Source organism: Bidens hawaiensis, unplaced genomic scaffold (assembly GCF_021521415.1).
Source record: "Bidens hawaiensis isolate Kalapana, Puna unplaced genomic scaffold, B.hawaiensis_p1.1 tig00012097_1, whole genome shotgun sequence".
Taxonomy (NCBI): Eukaryota; Viridiplantae; Streptophyta; class Magnoliopsida; order Asterales; family Asteraceae; genus Bidens; species Bidens hawaiensis.
In genome coordinates, this window is record NW_027491973.1 from 393,495 (window position 1) to 420,465 (window position 26,971).

At 32.5% G+C, this 26,971-nt stretch overlaps 4 protein-coding genes across 4 annotated transcripts in view; 2 read left to right on the forward strand and 2 right to left on the reverse strand.

The window, feature by feature from the left end:
• LOC143539982 (aquaporin PIP2-1-like) overlaps positions 1-26,971 on the reverse strand; it is a 179,774-nt gene that overhangs the window by 67,194 nt on the left and 85,609 nt on the right. The gene's annotated exons all lie outside the window — the stretch shown is intronic.
• Positions 8,689-12,475, forward strand: LOC143539957 (cytokinin riboside 5'-monophosphate phosphoribohydrolase LOG3-like). Its single transcript, XM_077033138.1, has 7 exons — positions 8,689-8,882; positions 9,213-9,310; positions 9,483-9,513; positions 10,082-10,181; positions 11,876-11,946; positions 12,018-12,161; positions 12,246-12,475. The coding sequence occupies exons 1-7, from the start codon at positions 8,760-8,762 to the stop codon at positions 12,336-12,338; spliced, it is 660 nt and encodes a 219-aa protein (XP_076889253.1). The 5' UTR covers positions 8,689-8,759; the 3' UTR covers positions 12,339-12,475.
• LOC143539958 (BTB/POZ domain-containing protein At5g03250-like) lies at positions 18,830-21,170 on the reverse strand. Its single transcript, XM_077033139.1, has 4 exons — positions 21,112-21,170; positions 20,896-20,965; positions 19,298-20,470; positions 18,830-19,218 (listed from the first exon to the last, which is right to left on the reverse strand). Exons 1-4 carry the CDS (start codon positions 21,168-21,170, stop codon positions 18,835-18,837), a joined length of 1,686 nt encoding a protein of 561 aa, XP_076889254.1. The 3' UTR covers positions 18,830-18,834.
• On the forward strand, positions 23,301-25,626 carry LOC143539959 (CASP-like protein 5A2). The gene is made up of 3 exons (XM_077033140.1): positions 23,301-23,534; positions 25,146-25,278; positions 25,368-25,626. Exons 1-3 carry the CDS (start codon positions 23,320-23,322, stop codon positions 25,557-25,559), a joined length of 540 nt encoding a protein of 179 aa, XP_076889255.1. The 5' UTR covers positions 23,301-23,319; the 3' UTR covers positions 25,560-25,626.

Consider the following 26,971-nt stretch of genomic DNA (forward strand, 5'->3'; position numbering starts at 1 on the left):
AATTTTTAGTATATCCCTATTTTATAGGTTTTTCATATCAAATATTTGATGAGATTAATTTTTAATATAATGAGATGTTATAACCCGTTTAAGAGCTATCTGAGTTTGGTGAGACCTTCACCCGTGAATTCGGGTCAAATGCGTGAGAAGCCTTCATTTACAAATAAAACAATCTAATGACTTGAGAGAATTGTTGTTTTACATTTTTCGTTTTTTAATATTTATTTTTTGGATTTTAAAGCAATCTGATGGCTTGAGAGAATGGTTATTTTACATTTTTTGTTTTTTAATATTTATTTTTTGGATTTTAATTTTCTTTATTGTAAGAAAGTTAATAATATACTTAAGGTCTGGTGATGAAAATGTTTCATAAATAATTGATATGTTATAACACGTTTAAAAGCTATCTGGATTTGGTGACCCATGACTTCGTTTTTTACTATAAAATTGTTTATTAATTATAAATAATATTTTTTTCTTTTTAAATTAGATATTAAATTTTAGTATATCCCTATTTTTTAGGATTTTTATATCAAATAATTGGTAAGATTAATTTTTAATTTAATGAGATGTTATAACCCGTTTAAGAGCTATCTGATTTTGGTAAGACCTATACCAATGAATTTGGGTTAAATCACTATGATGCCTCCGTTTAAAAATCAAACAATCTGATGGCTTTCATAAAATGGGAGAGCGACCACATCGCGACACGTAGGATTTTAGGGTTTTCTTTTATATATATTATAGATTTTAATGAATATAATGCTTAAATGCAGTTTTTGATGGAAATTGGGATAGGGATGAGCTCGAAGCCTCGAAGTACCAGCAACTATACCAAAATTCGTAAAAAATTGATAGCGGTTTCTAAAATGCTTGGTACAGTATGTTACCGAAAGCAAAATTCGATAAAAACAGATACCGCAAAAATCCTGAAACCTTAAAAGGTGGTACGGGATTGGTACCAATAATACCCGACTCGATACCACTTAGATGGTGTGTGTGAGGAAATGCGCGGACAGGAAGAAAGCTATGGGGGGTGAGGCATACGTGTTAAGGGGTGTGAGGGAGTGACACCGGATAAGTATGAAACCAATCCACCACCCAAATGCCATTTTCTGTACTTGCCTATCTTATGATTACCATATATCATCTCACATGTATGTTTGACTAAAGTCAACAAATATTGGAAAACAAGCTTCTATCGGTTTTACATTTTTTTAAAAACAATCTTGAATTTAATCATTGATATAAGGTGATTATAAGTTAAATGGTTGGATTTATTTTATGGATATTGGATTTTAATAATATAACTTTAACCTATTGGCGGGCCGCAATGACTCAAGTAGTGTACTAAGACGATTTTAACTTTCAATCTATTTTTCTCCACCAAGTTTTTTATTAACAGAGTTTAACCGAATTAGTTTTTGGTGATGTGGCTGTTTAAGTGGCACAAAAACTTAGTTATTTGCTGACTTCGGCTGCTTATCCGACAACAACCACATCCACCACCATCACCCACCATTGCAATCTGACAACATCACCACGGAAAATTCTAGTAGAGAGAGGGAGAGTGGGGCGTCGTTGACCACCTTCCCTGGCGAGTCTTTCGATTCTAGCAACAAAAAAACAATGGTGATGATGTCATTAGTGAGTGATGGTGACGATGGTGTTTTCGGCAACGAAGAACTTCGGCACTGGAGTAGAGCGGATACAGGTAACCAACAGGTCTCCATGATGATTCAAGGTGATGGTTAGGGGGTGTTCCGATTAGCAATGGTGATCGCGGAGTGGAGAAATGGATAAAAAGAGATGGATTCCAGTGAGGTGATTAGTGGTGATAGGGATGATGATTGTGGTGGTGGTGGGGTTGGGGGTGGAGGTGGTGATGGTTGCCACATAAGCAACTAAGTCAGCAAAGTTTTGTGTTAGTAAGCAACCACATTAGCAAAAATATTTAGGTTAGAGGGTGCTTGGCTAAGTCTATTTAACTTTAAAAGTGCTTATTTACTTATAGTCTTTTCTAAAGTAGTTTTTTTAAAAAAGTGTTTTGGATTAGGTTTTGTGGTTTGAAAAACCAAAAGAAGGTATAATGACAAAAAATGACATTTTTATAATTTGCTAGTTTTACAGATGATGGAATGGTGAGTATATTTGTAATTTGGTATTCTAAAAGCAAAACGTAAAACAAAAGGTTTGGACTTATTGCTTCTGAAAAACAACTTTTTAGCCCATAAAAAAAGGCAAAAACAAAAGGTGCTTTTGTGATACCCAAACATACTTATTTGCTTTTTGAAAAACAAATAAGTATATAAGCAAGTTTTAAAAGCTTAGCCAAACATGTTTTTAAGCTTGGTGGAAGAAAATATGTTGAAAGTTAGGACAGTTGTGGTACATTTCTTAAAATAGACTTAGCTTCGGTCAATAGATGAAAGTTGAGATTATTAGAATCTAACATCTCTTAATTTTAGAATTCTTATTTAGGACTAGCCAAATAATTTATTTATTGTTATTTAATTTTATTAAAGACACCAGGTACTCTATGACACGGGGTAGTACTTTGATGTGTGTTATATATACGTTGTTAGTTCTTCCAACAAGAGATATTAGAGCATGTTTGGGATTGAGTTTGAAAAATGTTTATTGGCTTATTGGTATTTTCAAAAGGCCAATATATTAATATGTGTCCGGCAATCATAAAAATCTTTTTTATTTTAGCTTTTTGAAAGGGTTAAAACACAGTTTTCCAAAAGCCCAAATCTTGACTTTTTGAATAAGCCACAAGTGCTTCTCAAACTCAATCCCAAACATGCTCTTAGTATGTCAATTTACACATGTGAAATACAGCACATCTAAATGATATAATTGTTTGTTTTACTATTTATAATTGTTGTTACATCATATGACAATGTTGTTATACCATGTATTTAAAAGTGTATAATTGCACATTTGTAATTGTACAACACAATTTCAATCCTGCTTGAGCCACCGTAAGTGAAGTTTGTGTTTGGGCTTGATCGCTTATTAACAAACAACCATGTAATTAATTAATTAGTGTATACAACATTTGCATAAAGTAATTCAATCGATTTAACACATAAAACCCAAATTCTTCCTCACCATTAAGTAATCACTCAAATAAAGTTCTGTTTGTCCTGAAATGAAGGGACTAGATAAGATTAATCAAACCGTCTTATAACTTTCCATCGCTTGATCTTAGTTAAATGACTTGTCGTATAATGATCACACTGTCATTGCAGTTTTAAGGTTGCAACGTTACGTGCACGCTACTTATATATATAAATAGGCAAACACACGCGTGTGTGACCACAACTCCACATTGTATGCAGATAGAATAAGGGAGTTGTCTTTTCTAGTGTCCCATGTTAATGGCATTAATGTGATGTTTCTATGCATATTGGATGGGGACCAAATGTCTCCTCACCTTGAATTTGTGTGGGTTTTTTTGTACCTTATCTTCTGTAAAAGCCATACAAAACAAGCTAAGACGTAAACAGGTGGATATCTTTTAACAACTAGTACGCAATTTGTTAATTTAATTAAAAAGTCTAATATGAATAATCATGAATTTCTATTAATTTGGTACCCGATATTCTTTGCAATCAACATGGTTGAAGCTATAAGAATGTCAAATCTTGTTTTCGAACAAAATTTGGATACTAGGTTGTTTGGTAAGAGTAATCACACTTTTCAGTTTGTAACACGCTTAGGTTTTAACATAAACGTTTTGTTCCCGAGCTCACTTAACAAAGGAAATGAAAGGAAAAGAAGACATTTTCATTCCTTTCTTTTCTTTTCTATTCTTTTCATTTTCATTTCCTTTCTTTCCATCAAATTCCTTTCAAAATGGAAAGAAAAAATTCGCATTACAAAAGCTCTCACTTTCTTTTCCTTTCTTGAAATGAAACTAGAGAAAACACTTTTTATTAATTTTTTTTTCTTAATTGAAACTCGGGAACGCAAACCTCTCTGTCTTTCATTTCCTTACTTAATAAGTTCTTTTAAAATTTCTGCTAAATTTGTGTAAATTAACAATTTTATTTTTCTCACAAACAAAAATGAGTATTTAAGTACTTTACTTAAAAATAACCTATTCATCCTCAACCCAGTAACCAACGTCTATCCACCTTAGGATTCATAAGGTGATAAAACCGCACCCCCTATCATCTAGTAGCATTTGTTGTCCTCGCTCTTAATCGAACTCTATATATATCGATGATGGCATCATTGGTAACTTCGGCCACAACGGCACCAGTTTTCTAGTCATTGTGTATTGCCGCTTGGTCATCAATACCGGGTCGTCTTCAATAACCTTTCTTTCTTTGGCTTCAACCTCACTACTAGCAAGCCAAATTCTGAAGCCAGTGTGGACTTGGTTAAGACAACATACTTTGGCCAGAGTGGGGCATCAGGGCTCTCCAAATTTGAAGAGTACGATAGCCTAGATACAAGAAGGTAGTCGCGTTCTAAAAAAAGTTCATTTTTAGTTTTTGAAATTATCCTTTGTAAACACAAGAAAACATGGGGGTAATGAACCCGCGTGCAAGCCTGAAGAAGCAAAATATGCATAATTATAAGAAATATTAATTTTCCAATGCCCGACAGTTCCCTCATATACGGGTATTTAATAATAGTAAATAGTAAATAGTAAACAAATAATATATTAGTGGGAACTATGTAGGAAAACTAGATGAATTGGCAGAAAAACCCATTTGGGGATTATGAAGTATAAATAAAATGAATATACCTACTATTTTGTTGTATTTGGTTATTGTCATGTATTTTTTTTTTAAATCTCTGTTTTCTAAATCTACTTCTAAAATTTATCAATGGTTAATTTTATAGGTGAACAGTCAACCATGTTTTACAGTCAGTGTCGTAGAAATCGCTAGACGTTAGTCGGACGGTGGGATAGGACCTAGCGATTAATCAGGATTCATAGAGATTTGTTAGGATTGATCGGATTGGAATTTATATGTCAATTTTCAAATATACTATATATATTCCAAATTTTATGTATAAAATTTTCAATTTTGACTTATTTTGGACAAATTAAGATTAATCGTCGACAAATTGGTGGAGTAGCGACTAGTGATTAATTGGGAATTAATTGGCTCGTAGTCGGGATTTTTACAACATTAGTTGCAGTTGGCATGCCTTTGTATTTGACGCATGCAAACTTCTGACCATTACTGTTGTCCCATCAATATATGCTTTTAACCATTTTTCCGCTTGAGTTTTGGAGCTATCGGCGCTATAAGCTGGTAAGCTATTCATTTTGTTTTTGTGATGGACCTACCTAGTAAAATCAATTGATAAATTATCAAAATGTACAACATAATGTAATTATATACAATATAGTGTAATTACATTACGATATAATTACATAATTACCCTATTTGTATATATATAATTACACTACATGATTTTCGCAGTTGACATGCTAATTTAATTTGTATATTAACTTTCCCCATTATATTTAGTGAGGTACCGAACAAAATGGGGAAGATGGTAAGGATGGGAGTCGGGGACAGCATAGCGTGGCTGGTGAAATTGTTATGGGCAAAAATGAGGAATAATAAAAAATAAGTGTTTCCTATGAATACAACACTGTGTCCAACAAGTGAGGGTGGACTACGGGATTAGGTACAAACTTTGATAAGCCAATGCCCACATGTTTTTTTCTTTTTCTTTTTTTTTTGAACCTTTAAATCTTAAATCCCGACACAAAATGAATAGCATCCAGTCATTTATAAAGTATAAAACAAGTTTTCTAGAAGTTATAGATGCATGTCGTTTAATATTATATATATACTAGATTTTATCCTTCGTATTACGAGGTTGTTTACATTATTCGTTTTTAATATTTATATATGTATATTTGGATTTTAATTTTATTTATTGTAAGAAAGTTAATAATTAATATACTTGAGGTTTGATGGTGAAACGGTTTCATAAATAAATGATATGTTATAATCCGGTTTAAAAGCTATCTGAGTTTGGTGATACCCATTACCTGTTTATTTTCTTTATTATAAAATTGTTTCTTAATTAATAATTATAAATAATATCTTTTTTTAAATAAAATAGGATATTAATTTTTAGTATATCTCTATTTTATAGGATTTTCATATCAAATATTTGATGAGATTAATTTTTAATATAATGAGATGTTATAACCCGTTTAAGAGCTATCTGGGTTTGGTGAGACATTTACCCGTGAATTCGGGACAAATGCGTGAGAAGTCTTCGTTTACAAATAAAGCAATCTGATGGCTTGAGAGAACAGTTATTTGAAAGGAAACAATTGGGTGTGATTAATGATTATGATTATAGAATACATTAATTAATGAATTATATGATATTTATATAAGTGGAAATTGTATTATGTGGCATCACATGTGGATGCTCTAGAAAATAAAGCATGGATCCATATAGTTTTATTTTAATAATATACATAGATACTTATATATTTAAAATAACACTTAGCCGGTTAGACCATTTGTAATGCACAAGTCATACGCCACTAGGGATGTTTCATATCACCATCCTTCATCATTTTCCAAGTAATCCATCTATCATTTCCTCATCCATTGTCCATACATTGTCCACATCATTATCATCATCTTTTGTATTTCTTTTTCATAACCAAAATATTTATTACAATAAATTTGTTATGCTTAAAGCATTAAACAGTTAACTAAAATACAAAAAATGTATTTATATATTATAAACTAGCTTTTGTACCTGTGTATTACACGGGATATATCAAATGATAAAAATAAATAAGGTTCGTTATTTCAATTGTGATTATCAAAATACTTATGAATTAATTTAATGTACTTAAAGGAAAAAACAAACGGGTTAACAAAAATTACTAAAATAGCATGGTTTTGGAAACGTCGTGTGTTGATTTGCAAGAAATTTAAAAAATGTGCTAAAGTTGCGTAGTTTGTCAAACTTCGGGTATTAAAATGACACTATCTTATAAAATCCACACTATGTTATAGCCCGCTTAGCAAAATGATTTTAACCCATGACTCATGAATAACTAGAATGAATGAGATAAGAGATTAGAAATTAGAAGAAATGTAGGCTTGACCAACATTTTTTTTATTAATATAGTAAGATAAGATATGTGAAATTTTAAATTTTAAAATACAATTTTTTTAAACTTTATTAAATATTAAATATAACCCAAATTTCATAGTTATAAATTATGAAACTTATTTTACAAAAATTTAAAAAGTTTATATATTTCTACACTGTATATAAATATTATTATCTTTTTCTTAGAAAATAAAGAAAAAACAAACAAAGGTTTCTAAGGAGCCCGAATGCGCTTGTATGCCATAAACAAACTCTAACATCTAAACCTTCAACCATAGACAAACCCATGTATTGCGCTATGAGCTTGAGGCTTCTCCGTCTATCTTCACCATAGTGACGTCCCCATTGCTTATGCTCATAAATAACACCACCAAAGATAACACAAACTAAATATTATTGAAATAGTGACGTCCCATCGTAGGTGCTATTAAAATAACACAATGTTATTCAAAATGTATATGTTGAGTATTTCTTTTTTTTTTTCTTGAACTTCTTATTTCCATTAAACAAAGCCATTCCTTGCTAACAAGAAGCTAGCTGGAAAGGCAAAGTCAACATACAAAGGTTACGCAGTTAACATATTTCACTTTGCCCAATCTAAAAATCCAACCCACTCATTCCATTTTTAATCCGAAGCTCAACACTTTTATATCTTCAATAATATTCTCTATCTTAAATCTCTTGCTTGAGTGGATACTATCATTGTGAACCCAACACCAACACCAACACCAACACCAACGCGCCACCAATATAATTGATTGAACCAGTTTTCTTTTATGTTCGATATTGAGTACATGTTTGTGAATATTAAAAATGTCTTTTATAATGGATTAAACTTGTATAATTAAACATGAAATTTGAATTGAAAATAAGTGTATGGTGGTATCCCACACGTTTAGCCCTGCTTGCGGTGCGCACATATGATGTATATATGTGTGAACCCTCGGGTGGGCAAAAGTGAAATTGCACTAATTTTGACGTTATTTTACTAATCTCGTGAAAATAACGTTAAAAGTGACGGACGGTTAATCAGGCATCATGTAGTGGCGTTGATAGCTGAAAGATAAGGGTACATGCACCGATCAGCCGGTGTCCCGATGATTGAGTGCTATGTGCCTTATGTCCAAGGCTTGATGCAAAACTACTATCGAGCCGGGGGTCTCACCGGAAGCAGCCTCTCTATCCCTATGGGGTAGAGGTAAGGCTGCCTACATCTTACCCTCCTCAGACCCTACCATAGCTTTGCTATTGGTGGGATATACTGAGTACGACGATGATGACGATGATGATGATGGTATCCCACACGTGCTAACCAATGTATGGCATACGAGGTCTCTCACGTGCCAAATCCTCTTTATAAATACAAGCACGATTAATGAATGGTCAAGCCAAAAGGACTAGACAGAATAAGAGTAGACAATCACCCCCACCCCTCAAATATTGTTTAATAAATCCTGCAGGCTGTGGTGCTTGCTATCTTCTGTCACACGCTATTTGTGCTTATTGTGTGTGTGTGTGTGTTTCTTGAAAGCTTTAAACAGAGTAGATTCTTCTTTCCATTATTATTATTATTATTATTATTATTATTATTATTGTTATAAAAAGGAAAAGTAGATAGAGACAGGAGTGAAATGGAGAAAGATGCTGCTTCTGCTGCTATATCAAAGTTCAAAAGAATTTGTGTTTTCTGTGGAAGTAGTCAAGGCAAGAAGACCAGCTATCAAGATGCTGCTATTGAGCTTGGAAAAGAACTGGTAACACTAACAAATTTTGCTTCTTTTTTGGGATTTTCAATATCTTTTTTGTTCTATTTTTATGGGTTTCTTGAAAAAGTCACCTTTTGTTTTGAATCTTGTTTTATCTTTTTTCTTTATTGCTGGAATGTGTTTTTTTTTTTTTTTTTTTTCATTTTTCAAGATTTTGGTTTCATCTTTGAGCAAAAAGCTTGAAGCTTTGAGGGTTTTGTTCCAAAATCAAGAATAAAAATGTGTTCTTTGTTTCCAAGATTCTTGTAATTTCATCAATGAACAATAAAAATGTGTTCTTTGCATGTAATGTGAAAAAGATGTGATTTTTATTTTTAGGTTTCAAGAAACATTGATCTGGTGTATGGAGGAGGAAGCATTGGGTTAATGGGGTTGGTTTCTCAAGCTGTTCATGAGGGTGGTCGCCATGTTATAGGGTAAGTAATAAGTAATGGAGTGTTAAACTTAATTATTTATTATTATGACCGTAAAAAGGTAAGATTTTTAATTAAGTGTAACATTAGGAACAGAATCAGTGTGTTTGTTGTTGGGGTTTTTATTGATTTTAAACTAACTTTTTGTCATGTTCTTGTCTCTCTTCTTCTGCAGGGTTATTCCCAAGACCCTCATGCCTAGAGAGGTATGAGTTTTATTGTTAAAAAAATATTTAATTTTTATTTCTTGGTATGTAAAATGTATCAAGATAATTACTCATTTACTTGTTATTATTAACACCATATCATTTGGTGATGGTTTAGTTTCAAAATGATGGTAAGATGTTCGATCCTCACTAGTGGTGGTTTGTAAATATATATCTGGCCGTTAAAATTTTTTTTTACTTGTTATTAAAGAAAATTGAGGTAATGGATATAATGTTTTTTTGCTTTGAAATGATTTGTATGTTTTTTTTCCTTTTGTGGTGTCATTTTTCCCTGAAAACTTCAGCCTGCACAGTTAACCTCTTGTACCTTTCTTCCTTGTCATTTTCTGAATATACATATAGATATACTATACATATCAGCATGTATATGTATGAGTATGTGTACTGCAAACAGTGTAAAAATGCTGACTCTGTAAAAGATTAATGGAAGTCCACCATTCCTGCAACCCTCATCATTGCCTTACTGCCCAACAGTCCTATTTCTCTCTCCAGAATTACTCTCTCTAGATTTTTATTTTTTTTAAATTTTAATTTTGTTGACTTGCAGTTGACTGGTGAGACTGTAGGAGAAGTGAAAGCAGTTGCAGATATGCATCAAAGGAAAGCAGAAATGGCAAAGCATTCTGATGCTTTTATTGCTTTACCAGGTTCATATTAATTTCATATATTCATATTCATATTCTTTCTCTAAAATCTCATAGGCATTTGACCACTGAATGTGTGAGTATATTTTGTAGTTTGCACTTTGCATGAGATGTTGCTAAATGCTAAAGTTTAATTACTTGACTTTAGGTGTGGGATAGAGGGCCCACAATATCATATATATATATATATATATATATATATATATATAATCCACACTCTCTAGGCTGCTGTGTGTTATTTTTAATAAAATAAAAGGGATGCACAACATGAAACTGTAGTAAAAAATGAGGTAAAATGAATGTGGTCTTGTTGCCTTTTTATAAAATAAAATGGATGCACTCCATAAACATTTATTGGATAATAAAATAAAAACTAATAGAAACAAGGATACTATACACACATGTAAGTTTATTTAAATAATTAAATATGCTGCAGTGTTTATAGATATGAAAGTATGATTTTGTCTTTTAAATTGCTCGAAAGTAGAAGATATATTGCAAGTTGCTTCTTTTATGATTCCAATTCTCTAACTATAGTTGATAATCAAGAAAAATGATTCTGGGTTATAGATAAGTGAGAGAGAAAATATAGTACTTGGTTTTGTTAATAACAAAGTACAATAATGTATGCAGAAGGTACATGTTGAGTCTTTTGGTCTATGATTAGCAAAAGGGAAAATTCTTAAAATAGTCCATCTAGAAAATGAGTTTCCAACTTTGTCCCTCCAAATTCAAGTTTCCAATTTTGTCTCATGGTTATCTTGTCGCCGACGACGTGTTAGGGAATACCGACGATGTGTTACTAAACGAACCGGAGAACGACACGTGGCAGGAATCAGGTGCTAACGTAGGGATGAAGATGTATTTCTGGTGCTAACGTAGGGTCGACGATGCGTTACGTATAACTTGTCGTGACCTTACGTAACGCATCGTCGACCCTACGTTAGCACCGGAAACGCGTTTTCAACCCTACGTTAGCACCAGAAATGCATCTTCAACCCTACATTAGCACCAGATTCCGGCCACGTGTCGTTCTCCGGTTCGTTTAGTAACACGTCATCGGTATTCCTTAACACGTCATCGGCGACAAGATAACTATGAGACAAAATTGAAAACTTAAATTTGGAGAGACAAAATTGAAAACCTATTTTCTAGATAGGCTATTTTGGGAATTTTCACTTACCAAAATGCACCAGATTTGGAAGTAAAAGTCCATTGCTTTCATTAAATGTTTTACTTATTTTTATTTGTGTTTTGTAATTTTGTGATCATGTTAAGAAATTGTAGATAGTTGTGCTATGAAAGTGATGGTCACCTTAATGATTAAACCTTGTGTCATAAATATTTATTTGTTTGTTAGTTCATTTATTATTTTCCTTGAAGTGTACAATCAATCACCTGCTCTGATCAACTCAAGGCAATTGACCAAATTTAGTAAAATTCACTTCTTTCAAGAAACTACTATCGAGCCGGGGGTCTCACCGGAAGCAGCCTCTCTATCCCTATGGGGTAGAGGTAAGGCTGCCTACATCTTACCCTTCTCAGACCCTACCATAGCTTTGCTATTGGTGGGATATGCTGAGTACGATGATGATGATGATGACGACTTCTTTCAAGAAATTAAAATTTACTTTTTTTTTTCTTTTCTTTTGTATTTTAATCTGGAAAAGAGTTACATATTGTGAGATGAAATGCAGGTGGATATGGTACTCTTGAAGAGCTACTTGAAGTGATCACATGGGCTCAACTTGGCATTCATGATAAACCGGTAACTTTCGGTCATACGTTATCTTGTAAAGCAAATGAATTTGTAATTAACTAAAATTTTAAATCTTGCAGGTAGGCTTGTTGAATGTGGATGGATACTACAACTCATTACTGTCGTTTATTGATAAAGCGGTTGAGGAAGGGTTCATCAGCCTGAGTGCTCGCCACATCATCGTGTTGGCGCCAACTGCTAAGGTTTTGGTTAAAAAACTGGAGGTAATGAAGCCTTTGACTTTGTAGGTCAAAGAATTTTAATAGTCAACTGTTTGACCTTGACTTTGCTTGGTTGACTAATAACAGGAGTATGTACCTTGCCATGAAAGAGTTGCTTCAAAGTTGAGCTGGGAAATGGAGCAACAACTTGGGTACAATGACTATGATATTTCTAGGTGATTAATCAAATCATATGGGTATTTTGTTTTGTTTTTTTTTTCAATGAAGGAAATTGTGGAAGTGGAAAAAGGTACTAACTTTGAAAGGAGTTTTGGTTTAATTAGAATCTTGGTGTGAAGGGGATTAATCTTTTTTTCTTTCTTCTTTTTTTTTTTGGTTGTAAATTATTTGAAGAAATGACTTAGAAAATTTGTGGGAAACCTTTCCATGCAAGTTTAGTTCCTTTTGTAAGATAAAAAAAGTGTTAGATGCAAAAGGGATTGTTTGAGATGAAATTTTCTTATGCCAGTCACTGTTATAATTGTTTGTGTGTTACACTTTGGGATTTACAAGTTGCTATGGATTTAGTTTTGCAAAATATGCTCAACAAAATGATCAAAGAGTTGATTATGTTCATTAATGAACCAAGATTTTACTTATGCCCATTAGGTTAGACTCAACCTATGTATATTTATCTAATCAACACATGGATTAATATAACTTGAAATATCATATGTTCTCTATTATCTAAGAGCATTCTCATCCCACCCCTCTTTTTATGTGAGGGGTGTTTTTATAATTTAGTGAGTGATTTAGGGTGTTGTGACTGAAGAGTTTTTATATTTTAGAGAAAGTAGTGATTTTTCTGTATATTTGAAAAGTTACTGTTCACCCCCTATAATTTTTTAATATATTTTGAAAGTGGTTGTGAGTGAAGGAAAGAGAAAAGGTAATGATAAAAGGTATAAAAAGTATTATTTAATTGAAATGGAGAGAGAAAATATAATGAGTTTTAGTGTAATTTTTGGTTTAGGGATAGGGGGTGGGATGAGAATGCTCTAAGAGCATTCTCATTCAACCCCTTATATTATGTGAGGGGGTGTTTTTATAATTTAGAGAGTAATTCAGGGTATTGTGAGTGAAAAATTTTTATATTTTAGAAAAAATAGTTATTTTTCTGTATATTTGAAAAGTTACTGTTCATCCCATATAATTATTTAATATATTTTGAAAGTGGTTGTGAGGGAAGGAAAGAGAAAATGTATAAAATGTATTATTTAATTGAAATGAAGAGAGAAGATAAAATGAGTTTTAGTGTAATTTTTGGTTTGGAGATAAGGAAGTGAGATGAGAATGCTCTTAGATATCTTTAAAAAAGAATCAAAAGCTGTGGAAAGGCACTAAATGATCATTAGAACTGATCAGATTCTATTTCAAATATCAAAAGCAAAAAAATTGGATTATGTCCGTTAGGTTTAACAAAATGTATAGGGATCAAATCTTGACACCACCCGATTTATTATGTGACACGAGATTTTTAGCTCTCTAATATTGACCGTAAGACTGGTCAATGTGGGACCCCCAATTACGGGGTACACCATTCATATTTGGGAGAAATATCAAAGATTAAATTTTTTTTGGTTGATATCTAAAAAGAATCTCTCATTCAATGTATGATGAAGAAAGTTAAGAAAGCACCATTGTTTCTCTTAGCCAACTTTAAGTTACTATCTAAAGTGCTTTTCTCACATAGAGAGCTAAATGAAAATATATTATTCATCATAAAAATCAAGTGAATTCAAAAAATCCAAAAACTTTTTCAATAAAAAAGATTATAGTTCATTCATTTTACAATAATTATCCTTGTTTGTAATTATAACAAAGCAAAGTATAAATATTAGCATGTTGAAAATGTTTAGAAGCTTTTAATTTATAACTAATGATGCAAATTGAAGAAAGAAAAGTTTTAGGAAAAGCTAGTCACCATTGTGACAATGTGTGATATAATACTGCCACACGTTTTGCAAATTGAACTTCAAACTAATTGGTGAATAACAAATAAAAACATTTATATACGTTTTCAAGGTAATTATTTGTATAAATATGAAACAACCCGTGTTTCATATAAATATACAATATATTTAACTTTCAACGTAATAACATATGTAAGTTAACACCCGCCTGAAAAGATGATATTAAGGTGGCTGGATACGAATTCACTAAGTATGTGACGGATGTTAGGGTTTATAAATGTTTCCAATTCAAAATAAAATATTATAAAGAAAATGCTTGTACTTAAATAAAATATTTTCTTTATGAAAATGATACAAGCTTATTTATAAATGCTTGATTTTCGTTGAATGGGCTGAAATAGAAGTGTATAAACTTGATTTTTTTTTCTTAAACCGGTCTCGGTTCAGGTTTAGATCAACAAAAGTCAAAGTCGGTTTTTTTTGTTTCAGCTGGTTTTCAAATAAAAAAGGATTGGATCCAAACCGGTTTAGGTTTTTTACTTGTTTGATTTGGTTTTAACCAATTCCAAACCATCTTTAAAGGAGTGGTTTCCAACCTGGTTATAAACTAGCGGCTTAATATGGTTCTTAAATCTTAACCAATTCTTTCCATACCGTTTCAATGCTGATTCCTGTTTCGAAGTTACATACCGGTTCAGTTCGGAGAAGAGAAAAGAAATGAGTAAATACTAAATATGTAGTAGACATGATTTGACCAAATTACGAGGTACAGAGTTGGTGTTGATGTTTTAGCCAATGACAACAATTGATTTCACCAGGGACATTAACCCCAGATTCTTGACCGGACCATAGGAAATACAATCTCCAATCCTCTGCCTCATATTTTGTCTATATAGGTATATGGCCTTTTAGGACAACATGATAGGTTAAGAATAGTGTCATATGGACCCATTTTTTATATTCTTGTTTAAAATTTGTGGGTTTCTTTTGTGATCTTATAGAACATAGCGCACCCCGTTCTAACATGTTTGTCATTGACATTGTCTAGACAATAATAACAACTTTGAAAGTTAGTTAGTTTAAGAAGATAATAAATCTTATCAGATAAAGATCCATCTGTTACCGTGTATTATATCATGAAAACCCCGCAAAAAAGGTTGTCACACTAGAGGAAGACTGGAGAGGTGAGGAAGGCCAACGATCAGCCAATATGCGGTAGCAAAAGCATCAGAGAGAAGGGGAGAATGTAAAAACCATTAAAATAATGAAAACACATAGGCATTGTGTATTATTAATCAACTGTTTACAAGGAGACAATGTGACTAACTGAATAATAATAAAACATTACCTTCTAATTATGGCGAAAAAATAAATATATTTTTTTTGAACGGCCAACACAAATCACCTTAAATCTATTTCTAAAATCCACATATACTCCACTTTGCGGGACTCGGACCCACATCAATTTAATGAGGATACATACCAAATGATGCTAGGTCAAGAGGCCATCGAATATGATGGAGATAATTAGAATAAACTGAATTAATATTTTCTACATAATATATATGGAAATTTCAATGAAGCTTAACTAATATATTAAATCACACACAAATTAATTCTTGTTGATGTGTTCATAAGATCTTCTCTCTCTATTTCGATCTTCTGATTTTCTTTTATTATTATTGTTTTTCATCTACATTCTTCATCTTCGTTTTAATTCTAACTATCGTTTTTTAAAATTCAAAGTCGACGTCTTATTAATATCCTAAATCAAAGTCCCAATGCATGTTGTATTATTGGTTAAAGATAAACCATAACAAAAACCAAAGTGAATATGTGCCATTATGCCTTCAATTTTTTTTATCTATTAAACACTTAGCTTTAATTCATCAGAATCAAGGAATGTGACACAACATCACCTTTGTTGTTAAGAAGTCCATTTTTGATGTATGGAAGTCAATTAGGATTGCTCTTCTCACTCTCTTTTTGGATCTCCCTTTATCTTTCACTTTTGGACACTGCGATGGTTCGTGGGACAGCGAAAAAAAGTTAGGGCTTTAGGCCCACAGTTAGTTAAGGCCTCCAAGTAAAAAATAACATTATGTAAAGATATATTATAATGGGTAAAGTAAACTCAAAGTAATTTATTGGTGTGGTGGTAGGCTTGTTGTTAGTAAAGTATAGGTTTTGAGTTCGAAACTTGTAAATAAACAACCTTTTTTTTCATAATAATTGTCATAAAAAGTCCCCAAAATCTTGTTTCGATTTAGGCATCCACATTCGTTGAGCCGGCCCTGTTTGGACGTTATTATTATGCAGTCCATTTAAAAAAAAAATCTTGCCAAATACCATTAAGGAATTTGATTATTGCTTTATGTATTTTTTTTGAAAGACAAAAGGTTTATAAGGCGCCAAATAGCAGCACACTTGACAGGCGGAAAACAACAAAATTACATGAATAAAAGAGTATTCTTTAACGTAATAGCGTAACGGTAACAGACATCTGGGGGCATAAGCAAGCTTCACCCATGTTTAGCGTAATAAAGGATGGAAAAAAACATAACCTCCATAAAATAAAATTTAACAACCCAAAAATTATAAGGCAACTAAAATCTCAATCATCATGGCATTGCCTTACACGAATTTAATATTTAGAAAGCCCATGTGATTTGCACGGTAGATAACAAAAGAGATTGACCTCCATAACAACCCTCGTTGCTTTTCATAATAATAATAATAATAATAAAAGCCCATAAAATCTCACTCCCTTCGTTATGTTCATTAAGAATTTAAGATATCTATCAAAGATAACAATAAGGCTATTCTTTATAGTTTTAACTAACAAGGCTAGTTAAAACACCACATCAACTTAAGCATCTAATATGTTTAAGATATTAAAATTACATCTTCAACAAGTTAGAAAAGACAATATAATTATATAGAAACTTTGCAAAACATGGTTGTAATATAAAACCATATTAATTTAATAATTTTATTCAGCATTAACAGTTAGATTTTGGATAAAATTTGTGGTGGGGTAGGAAAGGACAGTGTAACGACCACCAACAATAAGCAGGAACAAAAATAAATATCAAATTTGTAATGACGTCGCATCTTATAATATACATGTCATATAGAATTGCTAAAAAAATAATAACCATCCACGGCTAAATTATAGTATTTTCTTTTTATTATTATTACTATTACTATTTTAATTTTTAATTAATTTTATATCTATTAAACTTATTTTGTACTTTTATTAGTTTATATTAGTTTTATTGTTTAGTTGAAAATGATTTATTGATGGAAAAGATAGATACAATAGGTTTAGAGACCGGACGAGAGAAAATAAACAAAAAAATTTGATATGAAGCTAATATATAAGAGAAAGCGTTTGGGAATAAGAGGGATGAAAAGAAAGGATGCCCTCTACGGCTCCACCCTAATGAAGAAGAAATCGCTCTTGAAGATTATTGTCAAATCTAGTATATCTTTTTTTTTTCACACATGAAAATAAACTGTCCATTGCAAATGGTAATTGACATAGAAAGTACGAAATTTTGGAGTTATTAGTTTCATGGACGGAGTCAAGTTACCCGTGTTAGGTTAGCGACGCCATCCTTTATTTGTATATATAATTGTAAGTCTCAGAGGTCAAGCGACGTAATCATTTTTTTGTTTTATATGCTAACCACCAAAACGGCATAGCAAGATACTAACACACAAAATACATTCCACCTACCGATTTTGATTATAGACATCAAAACATACTACAAACAACACAAAATATACTTCTTACAAATTAAAAGATCTCCAATTCTCCCACGTTATATCCGCCGTTTTGAATCTATTCCACACCCATAAATATCCCAAGGCTTTTAATTTCCCCAATACAATGTGTAGTTATGCCGATTTCCCAATAAAAAATCACATCATTCCAGGCCCTCCAAAGACAACAAATCATCGTAAGACATATGACATGGAAAACTTTTGCCTTACTCTTTGGGAATCAAGAGTATTTATACTTCAAAATATCATGAGTACTGAAAGCGAAAATGGACGGCACCACGCCATGTTGCTTGGGCAAAGGGTAATCCGTACTAACAATTTGATTAATGACAATCTCAACTTTCAATTTTGAAGTGTTCTCCGCAACCCTATATTCTTTTAAACCCAAACTTTTGTCGTCTTTTACCCGCCGCCCACCTCCTCCTTCAACGACTCTTCCCTTCCACCCGCCTCTCCTCCGCCTATTCAAATCGACGTATTGTTTTGTTTTGATCCCGGAAAACTTACAACCTTTTTTGTATATCCATCTTGTGCTTGTATTTTTGATAAAATGTTGTAATCCATTGTTGCAATTTCTCTTCCATTATTTAGAATGCAAAATTGTATTGATTTGGATAGCATTGATTAGATGTTGGTTGCTATTGACCCACTGAAAATATTGGTTACACAATCAGTCGATATCAATGTTTAAAGATTGATTCAACCTACCAAGTTGTTCAATCATCTGCTAAACACTTTTATTATTCAAATGGTTAAATCATTAAACTGAACTAAAAAACTTTTGCTTACATAAGATTATTATGGTTACAGTTATCTTTTTGTTTCTTTTTAGTTGACTTGACTTATTATATCAGCTAGTAATTTAAGTTAATGCATCCTACAAATGTTCCATTACAAATATTTCAAAACAATTTAACAAAAGTTAGTAATAGTATAAATAACAAAGTACTAAAACAATTTATCAAGAAACAAAACTAATATCGACGATGCCTCCTGCGCTTGCAGAAAAAAAATATCCAACTTTTCTTAGTCTTCACTTCGCGAATCTCAAACCTCATCTTCTCACACTCCCTTTCGAGCTCAAGAACCCGCTCCCTCATCTCACTCATTCTCCCGCGTGCTTGAACCACTTCACCCTCGTTTATATTGCCCATTTGATCTTCATTTTCCGACACGAAAAACCACCCTGCAATTGATGTCCTCAGCCTCAACTGTTCAAAAAATAGCACTTGGACAATTACCCTTAGCGGAAGCCTCTCGTTTTGTGCAGCGTGTGTACTTGCATCCAACGATAGCTTCTGCACATTCATTAATCTGCATATTTGCTCCCGCTCACAGTCTGCCAACCACAGATGTGCCTGCAACATCATCATCATTATTATTGTCATTTAACATTTTTATTATTATGAATTTATGATCAAAGGTTAATAAATTTACCTTTAAAAAGATATCAATTGCACGATAAATGCCATCGGATTGTGGGCGAGCATAATCAGGAACACCAACAGCAATAGACTGAAACTTCAACAGCTCTAAGTTGACATCAGCAGCCACATCAGCAAGAAACAAATCAACCAGATTGGCGACCGACGTTATAGATGACAAAGTCTGAGGCCCGTCTTCGACCCCCTCTTCGACTATACAAGGAGAATTATGAAGACTAGCAGATTCCACAGTCATGAAATAATCAAGAATTCGTTGAAAACAATCAATGTCATACAACGTATCAACCGAATTAAAACCTTGGTTCGGTATCAATATATCGTCTAAGTGGGCCGAATCTAACTGGGCCCCAACGCGTCTCTCGAGATTCTCCCTACACGATGGGCTCACGTGTAACACCATGGCGGACCGAAGCAGGCGTACAAGAAACTTGGTGTTAACAATTCCTTTTCGGTTTGGAAGTAACCCAACAATTTCTTCCAAAAGTGCCCTTTGATCGGCTTCTGAGGGTGTATAGACTGTTTTAGAATGACTCGCATCGTTAAAGCTCGATTGTCGGTTCATTAAGGGTATGTATTTCTTTGCGTAGCCGACAATTGACCCGGATATTATCTCGGGCCTCATCCCGTTTGCCTCCATTGCTTGAATCACTCGTTTGTATAAATGCAAATTAAGAAATGATACATCTTTATACCACCAGTTGTCACTTGACGACTGTGGTCTAGCAGGCGTGGAAATCCCGTTCCAGTTTGCTGACGTGGCATATACGCTTGGACCCGCACAAGCTTTCATTGCTAAAGACTCTATGCACCTTGAGATCAGATTAAGCTCTTCTGCATCTAGAAAAACTTCTTCGCAGCTTTCGAGTGCATTCATGGTGTCCGACCAAGTAGTGAACACTTCGTTTAGAAAGCTTTCGGTTTGTGTAACTAAGTTTTCATCACCATAATCGTCTGTCATTTGGAGGTAGTCTGCAGCACATCTAAGGCTGATGACATTGTGGGATGTGACTTCTAGTTTTACATCATAACAAAATTTGGCTATAAGCTCAAATGATTTAGCTCCACCGGGTATCTCATTAAGGTGTAGAACACAAATCGGCCCGTCTTCATTAGGACGGTCACCTACTAGCTTTGCCAAGAGCCCACTTCTTGAAATCAAAGGAAACTGTATGAATGAGGACCGAAAGCATAAGTGCTCACTAAATAAATATGAAACAAAACTGTTGTTAAATAAATATATAAATATCATGTGTGCGCGTGTTTTTTTTTATCTTGTAGTCTTCCTGTTTTTGTGAGTCTCTTATAACGGTCGTGTAGTTCCTTACTGTTGAATGCTTTATTATCATAATTCTTGCCGTTCAACAGCTCTTATCATGAAAAATATACGAATAACTAGAGTAATTATTACTTTACGATTTTTAAACTAGAGTAACTATTGTTATTTTACTTCATTAGTTCATTTTTTAGTGTAATTACCCTAGTTCAAAATTATAGAGTAATAATAAATTACTGTGGTTATTTGTACGTTTAGCTAATTAATTTTATTTGTCACGGCAAAATAAAATGGATGATAATAATTTAGACACTAACCTTGTGAAGGTAAAATGATGTTTCTCCAATCTCAATTGTGACATCACTTGGAAGGCCGCTTGTGCACTGCCTGAATGTTATATAATCAAGGTTTAGTAATTAAATTGATAGATAAACGCTAAATCTCTAATTACAAAATCTAGTTTTTGCATATGTGTTAAAAGGGTACAACATAAAATGTTACAAAATAAAAAAAATAATAATAAAATCGAGTACCAGGTGTGGTCTACAACACGAAACGCCTCAGGTTTTGTACCGAGTTTCATACAAGCCATTTATAAATATTGACGGCGTCCGTCCGTAGTTGCAGACACATGAAAGAACGGAAGTGGGTGTGATGATGATCTTCATGATTTTGAGATCTTGATTGATAAACAGGAAGGACTTTCATTTTTATTATTATTATTAAAATAATATGATTTTGAGATCTTGATTGAGGTCTGTGTGTCCGAGTCTATGGGAGAAGAGGTTACTTTCATTTTTATTATTATTATTTTAGATATAAAATAACAGAATTTCTTCTTCCATCTCGATCTCGAATTCTCTAAATATTTTATTTCATTAAATAAAAAAACTCAAGAATGTAGTATAAAAATAATATTACAATAAATATTTCATTAAAATTTGTAATAAATATTTCATTAAACCCATAAATAAAAAACTAAAGAATGCAGTATAAAAATAATATTGCAATAAATATTTTATTTCATTAAAATTTGTAAAAGTTTATTTTTATAAACTCACTATTAAATTTAACATATGATTGGTTGACAAATTTATATTTTACAACCACTAGCTTAGTCTAGTGATAAAAGAACGTGGCTTACAACCAAAAGGTTATGAGTTCTAGTATACTTGAGACATATGATAAAATAGGTGGAAAAAAAAAACTTTAACTGTTAAAGAAAAAAAAAACTTTATTTACTCAAAATCATTCCGTAAAGAATTCACAATTCCTTTTAATTTTGAAGAAATTTAATCGAACGAGTTGTAATCTTCCACCACTCACTGACATCCATCTGTCATCTCAAACCATCGGTTCCTATCTTTATCACCGCCCGCCCGGCTGCCACCACCCAACGTCACCTTTATTTACTTGACACAATTTCCAGGTTCCTGACATGTTATGTTCAACCTATAAAACTGCGAACATAGCCACTTAGCTAATCTACATAAGATGAACATGCCAAAAGTCCTATATGGATTTCTAACGGATCATTTGGCTTGAAGTTCCTTGGGAGACCCAAATATACAACTCTTTTTAAGTCTTAGGGTTGATTCTTTGTAATAAGCTTTCAAGGAGTAATATCCCGTTTTAAATTTAGGCATCTTAATAGACTTAATTCAAGTATTACATCCTCGCACCTAGAATATGACCTTAAACTTCGATAGTTTGATGCCTTTTATATTTGATCATACTATATTGCTTGAATATAGTCAACTTTGAGAATATAGAAAGGGGAGTTCCCTTGTTAACACCAACATTTTCTTAGTTATAGAAGCCAAGTTGACTAAGTAAAGGACATCAAAATGTGTAATGTAAATGCCCTTTATATACGCCCAAAGAACCATGTGTGCAATATGCAATCTAGTTGGTTATATACATATAAAATAAAATAAAATACTTTCATACATGACATCCGTACTATCAATCGTATCGTGACATTAATATATCGCTTTATATACAACATTTATAGCCATATTAAACGACCAAACTAAAATCTCAACCTTGATTATTCAAAAGTAACATTTAACAAGTAAATTTATATATTTAGAATATTGCCCTTTAGTAGATGAACTATACCATCCATCCACAATCACCATTGGCTATGACCACTTTGTAACTAATTAAGTGATTAACATTATTCGTTTTACCACACTTATTTTAAAAAGACACATCAAATACTAATAAACTGTAATTTGTGTGTTTCATCAACCATAAATTAGTTAGTTTTCAATGACTCAAAAACTATTTTTTTATGGGCGACAATCTTCAGTTTAATAAGATGGTCGTAGGGTCGATTGCGGCCGATTCTGGTTTAGAACCCTCAGATAGTTTCTTCAAAAGTATATAACCCTTGTTTTCGAGTCTTCCTTACCCTCACCTCCTAAGAGAAACCTTCTCCATACACCACTATAAAGAGTTACAAGACTCAAAAACTATTTAGAAATAGAAACGCACATAGTAATTAATAATAACCCATATAAGGGGAAGAACAAATAAAAAATTAAAAAGAAAAGGCAATAATAATATAGAAATTGAAAGCTTAAAAAAGGTATAGACTTTAAGAAAAAATTCCCCCTTGGTCATTGATGTCCACCGATTACCACCAAACGCCATCAAATCAATTCCGTTGAAATAATAATAACAATAACAATCCAGACGACACTCTCAATTAAAAGTTAAAATCCAGAAGTCATCGTATGAGCCGGCCGGCGGTACACCCGGTGGAGCCGCCGCCATTCGTCGACGGAAGAAACGATGCAGCGCCGCCGCGAAGAGTGAGGATGAAAGACGTACAAGGTATGCCTGGTACCACAACTGGACTCGCTCTCCGTCTTTGCCAGGTCATCTTCACCGTCGTTTCTCTCACCGTCATGGCCACCACCTCGGATTTCCCCTCCGTCACTGCTTTCCGGTAAACTTTCCCCAATTTCTCATGTTATTAGGTTTTGTTTACTGTTATGATGGTATATGTGTTCATTTAGGGTTTTGTTTGTTTTTGGGGATTTTAATTGTTATTGACATTAGGAATTGTTGTGAATTATGTTTAATTATATTCTTATTGTAATTGTAATTAACTAATTATGTGAGTGTATGTAATATATGAGATATATCTATAAGATATACTTACTATCTAAGCTTCGACTATTAGATATATGCAACAAAATATCCTGTCAATTACTATGATATTTATACATGATACATTTGCATATCTAATTGATGAATCTAGACTATCTGGTTCAAATATAAGTTGCATTTTTGGACTTAAGAAACTTAAATGATTTGTTGTTTTAGGAGGTGATGCTTCTATCACTGTTGTTCGATTGAATATGGTTAAACATTGGTAAGTATCGATTATCGATATATGCTCACTCGTTAGTTGTTACTACAGTTTTATGCTGAAAATGCATAATTACTCATATCCATCACTGCAGAGTACAAATCATTGATGTAATGATGCTGACTGATTTTACTTCAGTTTATATCCTTGTGTTAAAATTACGTATTCATTCCAAGTATAATCTTAGATATTTACAATTATACATAATAGGGGAAGATGTGTCTTTCTAGAATAAACATGTTAAGGATTTGGATTAGGGAAGTGGTAGGGCAATTTATGAGCAGGTGTTTATGCATTGGGACATTAGTTTAGTGTTTATATTATTGGTACCTAGTGCCTACAATCTTTGTAAGGTTTAAACTTTAATGTGCACAATGCTCTGAAATATAAGCGCATACATTTTTTTGTATGTGGTTGTTTTCATTATTAAATGATCCACATGTCTATATTGGATGGATTTGGAAACATCACTCATGGCAATTGAGATGTCTGTATTGGAAAGTTATGTGGCGGTTTAATTGTGAATCGATACATGATCTTAACTGTATTCATATTATTGTGAAGTACATGAATGCTTGGATTTTGAAATTTTGGTTTCATTTAGTTGGTTAATAAGATAAACTTTTGCTTAATTTGGAAATGAAAAAAAAAGTGACAGGGTGACAGAATGGCCTGTTACTATTGTTCATTCCATTTCCGTGTTTGATTTTTTCTTATTATATATTAATATGTCATTTAATGAGGGGATGGTGTATCTAGAGGCCACTCGAGTTTTTGTTTGTTTTCGTTTATTTCTGGCTAGACTAATGTTGGATATTTTATAAAATGACAAAAAATAAAACAAAAAACAAAAAAAAAACACTAATTTTTGCAAAACTATAATAAAACTCTATTGTAAATTACAAGTACATCTTTTGATGGTATATAAAATGGTTTTTACAAACGGGTCGCCTTAATGAGAAAAAAGTTGATACTTGGATGGCCTCCACATATATAATCCCTTGAAAGAGCTAAATCTGGAAAGTAACTGTATTAGATGTTTCATCATACTTCCGTGTTCATTGTGTTTCATTTGAGTGACTACTGTAACATTTATGGACTAACTCTAACTACAAAGTGGAGATTATTATTATTTTTTTTATTTTAAGTATGTGTGACAAACTAACAAGTGACCAATAATTTTAGATACCTTGTGGCTGCTGTTGGGTTGCAAAGTCTATGGAGTTTGTCATTAGCCATGATCGATGTATATGCACTTTGTGTAAAAAGAAGCTTGAGGAATCCTGCACTTATTACCATTTACGCCATTGGTGACGGGGTAATATATTGCCAATCTTTTACCAAACGATTATTCTTAACTACGATAGAAATCTGATGGTGAATTATGTTTTACATATTGTGGCGCAGATCACATCTACCCTTACTTTTGCTGCTGCGTGTGCATGTGCCGGGATTACAGTTCTTATAAGCAATGATCTTAATAGATGTGACATAAACCATTGCAAAAGTTTCATGTCAGCAACAGCTATGGCTTTTATAAGTTGGTTTGCTATATCTCCATCTTTTTTATTCAACTTTTGGTCATTGGCATCACGATGACACAGAATCCTTGTGTTTAGTTTTTGAATCTTTGAATGGAGTGTAATCTATAATTTTAACTTCTAAGGCTGTAAGCAACAAATCTCAAATCTCAAATTTTGTGTGATTATTATAGGGCTTTGATTTAAGATTAGTTCGAGTCACCATAATGTTATCTCTATGGTGTGTGATCTTGGTGATTTTAGTATCGTAAATTTCATTTTAATAATAATTGAATTTACTTAATACTAAAGTGGAATTATAATAAACATCATTTCAAAAGTAAGTATGCTAATGGTACAAACTTGGGTTATCAATCATAATTTAAAATATTAACTGCTGTTGCCTGTAACTAGGCATCAATATCAATTTGTGCGATCAACAATATTTGAATTAAACATGCCAATCATTAATAGTACATTACTGCTAAAAAAAGTTCCTATTGAATTATATCATGCTGACAGTAACAGAATAATTATCAAATGTTTTAACCGTCAACTCACGTTCTATATTCGGTCGTTTCAACTTAAACATTGTGATAGTTTACTACCTATATATGTATGATATTTGATTCGTAGAAAAAACATTTTCTTACATAAAATGCATACTCATTCTTGTTGGATTTTCCGAATCAACTTAAATTTTGTACCGTCAAATACTTTTTAATATGAAATTGAGATTAGCAAATTCATAAAGTTATTGAAGAATTTTACGTAATATGAAATTTGCAAGGGGTGAAAAAGGACCGTTAGAGGAGTGATGAAGAGGTGGTCATCGAACGCTTGCTAAGAGAAAACGTAAATTGTATTTATTTTATTTTTTTATTAATATTAAACTATAAAAACCAAAAACACTTCCTCAAAATAAGAGGGTTTGAGGCGCATATCTAAATTAGATGCCAGGTCTTAGGTTCAAACCAAAACAAAAAGAGCACTTTGATACCAATCAATTTTTTAACGGCAGCTTTCCGGCCTATTGTTAATGGATTTTCAACTTTCTTTTGGCTTGCTATCCAAATGTTGTTTTATTTGTTTTTTTTTTCCAATTTTATGATTAATAAGTCACTTTAATTAGTTTGTCTTTAAAATGGATAATCATATGCGATGTCGCAGATGTAATGTTTATACCATGGCTGGCAGTTTAATATTAGGTCAAGTGAGTCAAAATTATATGCCATATTATATACTTTATCTACTGTGGCGTTTTCGTTTGTCACTAATTTGCCATTACATTGTACACGCGTTTAGGTTCCTGCAACTGCAAAAAGCCTCTATCTATCAACACCAAAACATATGAAGTAAAAAACTCTTTTGCTGCCTTCTAATTATGTAATGGCGTAGTATCCATAATCATATTTAACTCATTGGTTAATTACACAGTGTATTGTTTTGAATGAACATGACTAATTGACTATGCTTGAAATATTTGTACTC

Excerpts from the sequence above, each read along its gene's own strand:
- LOC143539957 (XM_077033138.1), top strand. The coding sequence starts at position 8,760 with ATGGAGAAAGATGCTGCTTCTGCTGCTATATCAAAGTTCAAAAGAATT. Across the intron at positions 11,947-12,017 it reads TTGGCATTCATGATAAACCG|GTAGGCTTGTTGAATGTGGA; the intron begins GTAACTTTCGGT and ends TAAATCTTGCAG. Across the intron at positions 12,162-12,245 it reads TTTTGGTTAAAAAACTGGAG|GAGTATGTACCTTGCCATGA; the intron begins GTAATGAAGCCT and ends GACTAATAACAG.
- LOC143539958 (XM_077033139.1), bottom strand. The coding sequence starts at position 21,170 with ATGGCTTGTATGAAACTCGGTACAAAACCTGAGGCGTTTCGTGTTGTA. Across the intron at positions 20,471-20,895 it reads CATCATTTTACCTTCACAAG|TTTCCTTTGATTTCAAGAAG; the intron begins GTTAGTGTCTAA and ends TCATTCATACAG. Across the intron at positions 19,219-19,297 it reads CAATTGATATCTTTTTAAAG|GCACATCTGTGGTTGGCAGA; the intron begins GTAAATTTATTA and ends ATGATGTTGCAG.
- LOC143539959 (XM_077033140.1), top strand. The coding sequence starts at position 23,320 with ATGAGCCGGCCGGCGGTACACCCGGTGGAGCCGCCGCCATTCGTCGAC. Across the intron at positions 23,535-25,145 it reads CCCTCCGTCACTGCTTTCCG|ATACCTTGTGGCTGCTGTTG; the intron begins GTAAACTTTCCC and ends CAATAATTTTAG. Across the intron at positions 25,279-25,367 it reads TTTACGCCATTGGTGACGGG|ATCACATCTACCCTTACTTT; the intron begins GTAATATATTGC and ends ATTGTGGCGCAG.